We start from the raw sequence: 12,486 nt of genomic DNA, 5'->3' as shown, positions 1-12,486 counted from the left end.
CTGGTCTACAAAGTGAGTTCCAGGATAGCCAGGGCTATACAGAGAAACCCTGTCTCGAAAAACAAAAAACAAAACCAAAAATTAAAAAAAAAAAAAAAAAGAGAGAGAGAGAAAGAAAAGAAAAGAGGGAAAAGTGGGTTCTCAACTGAGGTGTATACTAGGACTTCCAGGGTTTTTTTCTTTCAAGTAAGGAGACATTTAATCCATTTCATTTTCACCTTTTCCTCTGCTAGAATAACTTGCAGAATCCAGAGGAAAGGCAAGTAAATATCCTTTCTGGGCCATTTGTTCTTGAGGTTTCCATATGCAAGCTTAAATCAGGCATTTTCTAAAGAGCCAACATTCTAGTTTGCTGGCATTGTTAGAATTCCTCACTTGTTTTGAGAGCTTGTCCTCCAAGGGATTGTGATGCTGTTCATAGAGAAGCCATTTAGGCAGTAAACTTATCTCAGATACTAAAATTAAAGATCAAATCCTCTTCCCTTGCTTAGTTGTAAACTTTCCATGTTCACTTGAACATTGGTGTTTTGTTTTTTTGATTTTACAGTGTTAAAAATTGAATGTAAATTCTCACCAATGAGCTACAATTCCAACTTTTTTTTTTTTTTTTTGGTTTTTCGAGACCGGGTTTCTCTGTGTAGCCCTGGTTGTCCTGGAACTCACTCTGTAGACCAGGCTGACCTCGAACTCAGAAATCCGCCTGCCTCTGCCTCCAGAGTGCTGGGATTAAAGTGTGCACCACCACTGCCCAGCCAATTCCAACTTTTTAATAAGATTGTTTTAGCCAGGACTGCACAGAGAAACCCGGTCTCGAAAAACCAAAAAAAAAAAAAAAAGATTGTTTTAAATATTCATCACCCTTTTTGAGCAGGCTTTCTATATAACTCTATACTAGGCTATGTCCTAAGTGTTAAGATAAAAGTCTTGCACTAACACTCTAGGCTTACCTTCTTTTCCCCTTTTTCTTTTAAGGCCTGCTCTCAGTAAGTAACTCAGGCTGGCCTGGAACTCACAGATCATTCTTCTGCTGGTACTATTGGCATTGAGTACCAGTTCTAGTTATTGACCACATATTTAACTTCAAAATATTATATATTATTTTAGGCCACACAAGCTTTTATGTATAATCTGTTTCCTAATGATAAATCATGTTGCAATAGGAGAAACAACATTTCAGTCTAAGGAAACAATGGGAAGATGTTTTTTTCTTTAAAAATAAAATAGAGTCTGGGACAGTGGCTTAGGAGTTAAGAGCACTTACTGCTCTTATAGAAGGCGTGGTTTCCAACAGTTACTTGGTGGCTTACAACTATCTAAACAGTTATACATGTGGACATAATCTTTTTTTTTAAGTCACTTAAGATGTGTGTGTGTGTGTGTTTGTTTGGTTTACATGTTTAATGTGTGTTTACACATGCATCCATGTAAATGTCTACATGAGAATGATAGACTCTATTACTAGAAAGTAGTGAAATTAAGGCTAATTTGGGGGCCATTTTTTTTATCTGTTGATCAACATGCAGGGGTGGCACTGAATCAACAAGACAAGCAACTCAGTTGATCAATGCTTTGATCAAGGATCCAGACAAAGAAATTGATGAACTTATTCCAAAGAATCGTTTGAAAAGCTCCACAGCAAATTCCAAAATCGGGTCCTCAGCACCTACCACCACTGCTGCTAACAGTTCCTTAATGGGGATCAAAATGACAACTGTAGCTCTGTCGTCGACATCTCAGACTGCCACTGCACTCACCGTTCCTGCCATCTCTTCTGCATCCACTCACAAAACCATTAAGAACCCTGTGAATAATGTGAGGCCTGGGTTTCCAGTTTCTCTTCCATTAGCATATCCTCCTCCACAGTTTGCACATGCTTTGCTTGCTGCTCAGACTTTCCAGCAGATCCGTCCACCACGGTTGCCCATGACCCACTTTGGAGGTACTTTCCCACCAGCTCAATCCACTTGGGGTCCTTTTCCTGTCAGGCCTTTGAGCCCTGCCAGAGCTACTAACTCGCCTAAGCCTCACATGGTGCCTCGCCATAGCAATCAGAATAGCAGTGGTTCTCAGGTGAATTCAGCAGGTTCTTTAACTTCAAGTCCAACAACTACAACCAGTTCATCAGCTTCAGCGGTGCCTGGTACAACTTCAAATGGCAGTCCAGGTTCTCCTTCAGTCAGAAGGCAGCTTTTTGTCACAGTTGTGAAGACATCCAATGCCACAACCACAACAGTCACAACTACAGCAAGCAACAACAGCACCGCACCCACAAACGCCACATATCCTATGCCTACTGCCAAAGAACACTATCCAGTATCATCCCCATCTTCCCCATCACCACCAGCCCAGTCAGGAGGGGTTTCTAGAAACAGCCCTTTGGATTGTGGATCAGCATCCCCAAATAAAGGGGCATCTGCTTCCGAACAGGAAGCAAGCAGTCCACCAGTAGTAGAACCTGCAAACAGCAGACCCCCACACAGCAGCAGTTCTTCTGGGAGCTCATCAGGTCATTCCACTCAGCAGCAGCCTCCGGGATCTGTTCCTCAGGAGCCAAGACCCCCTCTTCAGCAGTCTCAGGTTCCTTCCCCGGATGTGAGAATGACTGTTCCTCCTACAGCAACAAGTTCTGCTCCAGTGGCGGTGCCTTCTACTGCGCCTGTGACGTACCCTATGCCTCAGACACAAATGGGATGCTCCCAGCCTCCTAAAATGGAAGCCCCTGCTATTAGACCACCCTCTCATGCCACAGCTGCCCCTCACAAGACTCCAGCTCCAGTGCAGAGTTCATCTGCTTCAGTCCTCAATGTCAATCACATTAAAAGACCTCATAGTGTCCCCTCCTCTGTCCAGCTACCTTCGACCTTAAGTACACAAAGTGCTTGTCAGAATTCAGTACATCCAGCAAATAAGCCTGTTGCTCCCAACTTCAGTGCCCCATTACCATTTGGGCCCTTTAGCACATTGTTTGAAAACAACCCTACTAATGCTCATGCCTTCTGGGGAGGACCTGTTGTTTCATCTCAGTCAACACCAGAATCTATGCTGTCAGGAAAATCCTCGTATTTGCCAAATTCAGATCCTTTACATCAGTCTGATACTTCCAAAGCACCAGGTTTTAGGCCACCATTACAGAGACCTGCTCCAAGTCCCTCAGGTAAGTGTGTATTTATTTGTTTGACATTATGTGGTTACTACTTGACATAGATGATACAGAAATTTTGGGCTACTTTATGATGTCCTTGCTCTGTGTGTAGGCTACCTGTATAGAGAAGAGTTTTTGTTGTGCACTGCTGTTGTTTCTGAGACAGGGTCTCACTATGTGTAGCCCTGGCTGGCCTGGAAATCACAACTGTAGAGGAGCCTGGCCTTGACTTCAAGGTGTTTGCTGTGGTGCCCAGCCTTAGAGAGTTTTGTTGTATTTTTGTGGTGATAGAGGTTGAACCCATTTGGTTTATGCATGCTGGATGAGCACTTTATTTTATAATCAGTGAGGTAGACCCCAAGTGTGAGAGGGTTGTAGTCCCTTAATACACTGTTGTATCATGTGCATTTGTTTAGTGTAGTGCTTTTACTTTAAAGTCTTTTCAAAGCTAATAGTAACTTTTATCTCGAATTTACCTTATAAAGTTAATAGGTCTCATTTCTTCTCATCCTACCCCTGCTTTGAAAAAGAAGTTTGTATTTGTGGGGAGGGGTGTGGTTAAGGGATGTTTTGAGGAATGGAACCAAGATGAGAGGCTAAAGAAGAGTAGCCCTTTAGCACAATGTTTGAAAACCCTACTAATATTCATACCTCTGTTGGTTCATCTCAGTCAACACCAGAATCTATGCTGTCAGGAAAATCCTCATATTTGCCAAATTCAGATCCTTTCCATCAGTCTGATAACTTCCAAAGCACCAGGTTTTAGGCCACCATTACAGAGGCCCACACCAAGTCCAAGTTATAAACTATAACTTGGAAAAAGCAAGGGAAGGCCATGGTGATGCATGCCTGCAGTCCCAACATGTGGAAAGGAGTTGGTAGGACGACCAGAAGTGTTAACATACCGATTGTGATTAGGGCTACAGGAGATCCTGTCTCAGAAGGAAGGAAAACAAAGGTTTTACATTAATAAAGAGATGCTGGCAATTTTATTAAATTGGAGTTCATTTCCATTTGTCTTTGTTTTAATATGAGAAAGATGTCCAGCTACACCTTCTAATGTGCTAGCCATTTGCTACTTCTTTCATTTCTATTTAACAATGAAAATTGACCAGGTACAGCAGTGAATACCTTTAATCCCAGCCTTGGAAGGCAGAGGAAGGCAGAGTTCCAGGCCAGCCAGGACTGCATAGTAGGTATTACCCTGTCTAAAAATAACACTTTCATCTTCTTAGTCAAGTTGTAAGTACTGTGGACTATACTGGCTGCCATTTGGATAGAAAAATTATGGAGCATTACTATTTTAAGGGAAGTTCTTTTTGACAGCACTAGTATTTACAGAGGATCTAAAGAGTTTTTAATTCTATTATGCTTTTTTAAGTTCACTTTTTTAGATTCATAAAGGGGAAATTGTAGTTTCTCGTGTAAATATCTTAGATGACTATGGGATGTATACTCAAGAAATAATTAGTATTTGGCAATTGGGTTTTTTGTTGTTGTAGTTGTTGTTTTGTGTTTTTTGTTTTGTTCGTTTGTTTTTTTCCTGAGACAGGGTTTCTCCGTGTAGTCCTGGCTGTCCTGGAACTTACTCTGTAGACCAGGCTGGCCTTGAACTCAGAAATCCACCTGTCTCTGCCTCCAAGTGCTGGGATTATAGGCATGCGCCACCACCGCCTGGCTTCAGATTTTACAGTATTTAGATAGCTGCTTTTCTTGTTTTAGGATCCAGTATAGGGTGCCAGGTTACATTTAGAACTATTGTGCTTTTGAAAGAGCGTATTAGTGCATACTTTTGTATTTCTAGTGTTTTGGGTTCAGTGTATTTCTTGACTATATGTTGAAATCATTTCTTTCCTGAGAGACTCTGTTGTTGGTTTTTTGAGACAGGGTTTCTCTGCATAGCAATGTCTCTGCTGGAACTCAGTATGTAGGTGGGGCTGGCCTTGATTTAAGAGATCTAACTGCCTCTACCTCGAGTGCTGGGATTAAAAGTCTGTACACAACCACCTGGCAGAGATCCTGTCCCTTTTTGGTTTTTGTTTGTTTGTTTGGTTGGTTGGTTCGGGTTTTTTTGTTGTTGTTTGTTTGTTTCGGTTTTTTGTTTGTTTTTTCAGTTTTTATTAGATATTTTCTTCATTTACATTTCAAATGCTATCCCGAAAGTCCCCTATACTCTCCCCGCCCCTTCCCCAAGCCCTGCTCCCCTCTCCACCCACTCTCACTTCTTGTTCTTGTTTTTGTTTTTGTTTTTTAACTAGTGAAAAACTATTGTGGTCAAATAATGGAGAAAATCTACGTGAGAGATGGACATACTATATAGTCTGTGGTTTACATGATCTGATTCTATTTGTATTCTAAGGAATATTTTGTTTTATTTTGGGGGTTGGATTTTGTTTTCTGAGAGTGCTGGGATTAAAGCCATGTTCCTCCATTACCAGCAGAGTTCTTGATGTGTGTTTCTCAGCCTTCCATGTTCTAGAGTTACAGGTTTTACTGTAGTCACATAGGCTGGGGTAGAGTGATGGGGGATTCCTGTTGTTTTTTATTTGAGGAAGGGCTTTGCTGTGTACCCTGGCTGGCCTGTTGCTAGCTAGTCCAGGCTGACTCTGAAATCTGATGAGTCTTTCCACCCTCTGCCTCTTCAGTGGAAGGATTAAGTGCTTTTACAATGTACAATGTACCCTGACAACTACTGATTTTCCTTCCCTTCTTGTTTCTTTGTTCTTAAGATGGGCTTTTCCTGGTCCACCTGACAAGGGTCTAGCACAGGCAGGTCTTGAACCTGGCTCTACCTTACCAGAGCTGATATTATAGGCCTGTGTCACCACACCATGGGCTCTCTAAGTAAAGTGTTAACATAGCTATCTTTGTTCATTCTCATACTATTTATAGCTTATTTTATACTTAATACATGGACAAAGACTGTGTGACATGCAAATATTCATGAACATACAATTAAAAAAGAATTGTACTGTAAATAAATGTAGTGCATTGCTGCACACAGGTAAGAGCATTGTGAACTTGAGGTCTGCCTAGACTACACATTTTTTATTTTTATTTATTGTGAGACAGATTCTCACTGTGTAGCTTTTGCCACCCAGGAATTCACTATATAGACTAGGCTGGACTCAAAGTCACATCTGCCAGCCTATATCTTTTTCATCACTAGTATGAATGATGCTGTTTCCGGTGTGTGTTGGTTGCATGAATATATGTACACAAATGTTTGCCTGTTGCTCGGGGAAGTTAGAAGACAATTGGATTCCCTGGAGCTGAGGTAGTTGAGCCATCCTGTGGATGCTGGGATCCAATCTCAGGTCCTCTGCAAGAAGAGCAAGTGTTCCTCACTGCTAAGCTGGCTCCAACTCCAGCTCCAAGCCTGTGGCTCTTCTTACATAAACAGATTTTTTAAAGAACAGAATGCAGACTAGTAAATATTGTTCCCTCATTCATATTATCCTTTTGTTCATCTCTTTTCATGAGGGAATGCTTTTGAAAGGGATCTTTCTTTATAGATGTCAAACTTGAATTGTGGCCATTCTCCACCCCATTGGGATTATAGATGTGTATGACTGTGTGAGATTCCGGGTATGTGAGTGTGCCCATGTTTGAGATAGAGTCTCCCTTACATCAAGTCTGGCCTTGAATTTATTATGTAGCCAAAGATCATCTTAATCTGACCCTCTTGACTATCTCCCACATGCGGGCATTACAGGTATTTGCCACCACACCCAGCTAAGAAGTTCTCTTTTTTTTTTCTCTCTTCTCTTTCTCTCCCTTCCTCCTTCCCTCCCTCTCTCCCTCCCTCTCTGTCTTTAAATTAATGCACCTTCCAGCCCTCTCTTGGGGGTAATTGCTGTAAGTAATGATGGTCTTCTACATTACAGGTATTGTCAACATGGACACACCATATGGTTCTGTAACACCTTCTTCTACACATTTGGGAAACTTTGCCTCAAGTCTTTCAGGAGGTCAGATGTATGGGCCTGGAGCACCCCTTGGAGGAGCACCCCTTGGAGGAGCACCTACTGCTGCTAACTTTAACAGACAGCATTTTTCCCCACTTAGTTTGTTGACTCCATGTTCATCAGCATCAAATGGTAAGTGTCTGTATCCCAGATCCTTAGAAGCAAAGAGGTTTGAGATCTGTAAATATAGGATATTTGCTTTTGAGACAGGCTCTCCTGTGTACCGGGCTAGCCCCAGCTTTGCTGCTTCCAGTTCCCACAGATAGGAAATACGTTCTTGTGCTACTTCGAGCAACTCACTCCAAATTTGATATTTTAACCCCACCATAATTTTAATGCTGAAAGGGACGTCATTTCTAACTCTTTAACAGTCTGTGTAAAATTTATAGTTTTTAAACCATTTATTGAGACTAGAGAAATGGCTCAGTACTTAAGATCACTTGCTACTCTTGGAGAACCCACTTTTGATCCCAGCACTTATTTGATGGCTTATGGTCGTCTTTAACTCCCGTTCCAAGCATCTGATCCCCTTTTCTGACCTTTGTGAGCACCAGGCCTATATGTGATGCACATACATAAATGAAGGCAAAATCTTCCAAAAATCCTTTTAAAACCTACTTTTTGAATGGTGGTGAAACCAGAGTGTCTTTCCTGCAGTGAGGCACCTACTTAATCTCAATTTCCATTTATTCTTCAGATCGACTAGTGATGGGAATGATTTCTAGCTTTATAAAACATGTGACTAGAAAGTCTAGCATTATGGAGCATAGTTACAATTCTAGCTACTTTAGAGACCAAGGTAGGAGAATTTGTATTTCAGACAGCCTCAGTAAATTGCCAAGCACTTAGGCAATAATGTAAAAAAACGGTCTCTAATGCAAATAGAAACACTTGTCTGTATAGACAACACAAACTTTTCCACACCTTTTAAATTTTATCTGTGTAGTGCTGACTGTCCAGGAGCTCAGCTGGAGTCCCGGCTGGTTTCAAATTCAGATCCTACCTCCTGGGATTAAAAGCATGTGCCACCATCCCCTGGCTTTTTGTTGGTTTTGGTGTTTTGTGACAAGGCTTCTCTGTTTATACCTAGCTATGCTAGAACTCACTCTATGAACCAGGTTAGCCAGTGCTTGGATTAAAGGATTGCACTGCCACCACCACCCTGCTTTTATTTTTTATTAGTAATATATTTAAAAACTTCACTATCTAATGGGCATACACAAAGTATCCCAGCTTGTGTTAATAGTGTGTTCTAGGCTTGCAAGGCTAAGACAGAGGGAGGGTAAGTTGAAGACTTGCCAGCACCTATATCAAGAAACAAACAAACAAAACCTACTGTGTTTGGCTGTGAGACAACTCTCCAGTATACCTCACCCCCATTATTTTAAGACAATTAGATGGTCATTACCAAAACTGCATCTCGTGTAGTGACAACAATCCTGTTGATAGAGAGATGATGAGGAATTGCTTCCAATTCGTATTTTATAGGCATGTGTAAAGTACTGTGTGTAGCAGCCTGGTGCTAACTGATTTTTCTCCTCCTAAGCTAGACTTCACTGACTTAGATACTGCTTTTGCATCGGAACAACTGTCCCAAGTTACTTTTCTGTTGCTGTGAAGGCAACATGACCAAGTCAACTTACAAAAGAAAGAGTCTCTAGGGAACCTACAGTTGAGGAGGTTAGAGTTCATGATCACTGGTGAGGAGCATGGCTGCAGGTGGGCTAGCACACAGTGGAGTGTGAGGTGACAGCTCACACTGTATCTACAAGCATGAGAGAAAGATGTGGTGGGCGTTCACCAAGATGGGGATGATGTGGGCCTCTGAAACTTCTGTCCATCACCAGTGTCACACCTCTTTCAAAAAAGCCACACTTCTAGTTCTTCTCAAACAGTTCTACCAACTAGAGACACATAAGAGTCTGTGGGAGCCATTCTCACACAACCACATTTTTCTCCCTGGCCCCCATAGACTTGTGGCCATAGCATAATACAAAAATACTCTTTAATACAACTTCAGAATTCCCCAGTTTCAGTCTTAAAACTATTTAAATGTCCAAGGTCTCTTCTGAGACTCAAGGCAATCATAACCCCCTATAAAATCAAAAATGAAATTACATAACTCCAATATGATGTCAAAGCACTTAAATCAGTCTGCCCTCCCAGCCTTGCTGACTGTTACAGACTTCTTCTCTCTTTTGGTCTGGCTACACTCCCTGTCCACACACCTGGAGGAAGAGTTCGAAAGCCGGAACCACATTTGCCCTAAGCTACCAAATCCTACTGCCTGTTTAGGGTAGAACCTGGCCCTGCCCTTCAGTTACATTTGCATTAATCTGGTGCTCTGCTTTCCTTGTGCATTTTCTCTGTACAAGCAGGAAAGTTACAGGTGGGGGCTGGCCCTGAGGCACCACTCCTTCTATTCCATTATCTATAAAACCTCTCCTAATCTCTTTCAGCCTTGGTCCATCATTAAATTCCCTGGTTCTCCTTTTCTTTTCAAGCTGAAATTTTTCATTTATTTTCCCCCAGCCTTCTCATTTTCATTTTAGAGCAGAATGAGAGCAAGTCCTATTAACCGAGTGAAAAGTCAGAATTAGGCTGTCGGCCAGTGAAATTTGTCCAAAACTTCTCAGGCAGATTCTTTTGACAAGTACAAAACAACAACAACAAAACAAAACAACAACAACAAAACAACCAAATTTCATTCTTTTGTGAGAATATCGTATGGAGGATGTCTACTCAACAGTGCTAATGTTCTTCCCCTCCGAAACCCCTTGGGCCAGGCCTCCACAGTCAGTATAGCTCTCAACTGGACTGTTTTCTATACCCCTGCTATGGTGGCCCATTTAGCATCTCCCAGAGTGCTCATCCACTTTTCTAGTCCAGAGTCCAATGAAAATCTTTTACATTCTTCCCAAAAGAAGCATGAGCAGGCCTCTTGCAACAATTTAGCCCATTCCCAAATACCTACTTCTTTCTGTTTTCTGTGAAGAGACACCATGACCAGTGGAGCTTAAAGAAGAAACAAACAGTTTATAGAGGGTGAGCATGCATAAGCATCCTGGCGGGGAGCATGGCAGCAACCAGGAGGCATGGTGCTAGAACAGTAGCCAAGAGTGCAGAACTCCTTCACAGGGGAGGGCAGAGAGACAAACTAACCTGGAATGGCTTATTGGTTTTTTGGTATTTTAATTTTTTGTTTATATTTTTTGTTTTTGTTTTTGAGACGGTATCTATAAAACTCTGCCTACCCTGAATCACGCTATAGACCATCCTGGCCTGGAATTTCCAGAGATAGGCCTGTTTCTGCCTCCAGAGTGCTGGGATTATATGGTTGGGCCTTTGAAACCTCAAAGCAAGCTCGTCCCCAGTGACACACCTTCAATAAGACCATACCTTCTAATCTTATCTAAATCTCGTTCTGAGACTAAGTATTTGGTCTTAAGATCTTGTCTCTGGAGAATCATTCTCACTCAGAGTACCTCACCATGAAACACAGTTGTTTGCGAAGAGCAGTTTGAGGGAACTGCAGTTAATAAAGTACTTGGCTAGCATACACAGCATTTTGGATGTGATCCCTAGCACTGCAGAAGCCAGGCACCTAGTACTCAGGAAGAGTCTGCAGCTCAGCGGCAGAGGCTAGGAACTGGCACGCTGACAAAACCCTGAAGACCTGAGTGCAGCTGCCTGTAAGCTGGAGCTGTGAAAGATGGGCCAAGAAAAGGAATTCCCTAGGGCTTGCTTCTGTTAACCTAGCTCCAGTTTCAGTGAGAAACCCTGTCTCAGGGGCAGAGGAATTGAGCAGGATGGCTAGATACCTAACGTCCTCCTATGGCATGCACACCTGCACAGACTTGTGCATGTATCATCACACTTAGACACACAAATACTCATTATTAGCTGTACAGAGATCAATGCCAGCCTGGGGGTAGTAGGCATGCACTTAATTTAAACATTGTTCTTTTAAATGTTTTGATTTTAAGCCAGGCGTGGTGGTACACGCCTTTAATCCCATCACTTGGGAGGCAGAGGCAGGCGGATTTCTGTGTTCAAGGCCAGCCTGGTCTACAGAGTGAGTTCCAGGACAGCCAGGGCTACACAGAGAAATCCTGTCTCAAAAAAAAAAAAAAAAAAAAAAAAAAAAAAAAAAACAAAAAAAAAAAAAAAAAAAAAAAAAAAAAAAAAAAAAAGTTTTGATTTTATATTAGCAGCAAATATTGGCTTAATTAAATAATAAGATGGTGATTTATTAAATGAGTAGCTCTCCACTTTGTAGCATTGAGATCATTATAGTCTAACATTAAATCCTTGGGCTTTTTATAAAACTTGGGGGGGGTATTAAGAGTTGAGCTCAGAGAGGGCCTCATGAATGCCAAGTAAGCACTATATTATTGAACTAAATTGTTATTGTTAGTCAGTTCTTAATTTCCACATATGTTGCTTTTAAAGACAGAGTCTTTTATTTTGTAGCCTAGCCTGGCCTTGAACTTGTAGTCTTCCTGTATTTTGTTTTGTTTGAGACAGGGTTTCATTATATAGCCTTGGCTGTCCTGAAACTTGCTATATAGAGATTCTGCTCTTGAACTCACAGATATCCTCCTGTCTCTGTCTCCAGAAGGCTGGGATTATGCGCCACCATGCCTGGCTGTAGTCATCTTGATTAAACCTCTGTAGCTCTGATTGCAAAGATGCACCATCCTGCTCAGCTCAAACATTCTTCTTAAAACAGAAGAGAAAATTGTTTCAAAGCAAGAAAGAGGCTGTTGAGGAAGGAGGAGAAGGATAAGACAGTAATGGGAGTAAGGGAGGTAAAAATAAAGAATATGGTGTATATATACGAACTGGACTCTTTGTATGGAATTCAAAAGTAATATTAAATGTCAGCTATCCTCAGAAAAACTAAAATTTGGTTTTGCAAAATTAAATATTTTACAGAGTACCTGTATAATATTTCAAAATATCCTTTTTCAGAGTCTCCAGCACAGTCTGTATCCTCTGGAGTTCGTGCACCGTCTCCTGCCCCATCCTCAGTACCTTTAGGGTCTGAAAAGCCCAGCAGTGTCTCTCAGGACAGGAAAGTACCAGTCCCAATTGGGACTGAGCGTTCTGCACGGATCAGGCAAACTGGAACTTCAGCTCCATCTGTTATTGGGAGTAATTTGTCTACATCAGTTGGACATAGTGGCATCTGGTCCTTTGAAGGGATTGGTGGCAATCAAGGTATGATATGCTGTATATTACTGGAAATGAAGTTTATTTATTTAGCTAAATATTTTAATCAGTTTCACATTCATTTAATTTTTTGAGATTTTACTTTTTTGGTTTTTCGAGACAGGGTTTCTCTGTATAGCCCTGGCTGTCCTGGAACTCACT

The 12,486-nt window shown here is 41.5% G+C and overlaps 1 protein-coding gene across 8 annotated transcripts in view; it reads left to right on the top strand.

The window, feature by feature from the left end:
* The window catches only part of Ankrd17 (ankyrin repeat domain 17), a 140,149-nt gene that overhangs the window by 121,304 nt on the left and 6,359 nt on the right, over window positions 1-12,486 (top strand). For all 8 annotated transcript variants that reach the window (XM_029477247.1, XM_029477246.1, XM_029477250.1 and 5 more), the window contains 3 exons: window positions 1,524-3,154; window positions 7,030-7,242; window positions 12,085-12,333. In XM_029477247.1, the coding sequence (XP_029333107.1) occupies window positions 1,524-3,154; window positions 7,030-7,242; window positions 12,085-12,333 (2,093 nt within the window). The remainder of the gene's footprint in view (window positions 1-1,523; window positions 3,155-7,029; window positions 7,243-12,084; window positions 12,334-12,486) is intronic.

The sequence above is a fragment of the Mus caroli genome, chromosome 5 (assembly GCF_900094665.2).
Source record: "Mus caroli chromosome 5, CAROLI_EIJ_v1.1, whole genome shotgun sequence".
NCBI lineage: Eukaryota > Metazoa > Chordata > Mammalia > Rodentia > Muridae > Mus > Mus caroli.
The sequence above is the reverse complement of the archived record's forward strand: the minus strand, read 5'-3'. Positions and strand labels throughout refer to the sequence as shown.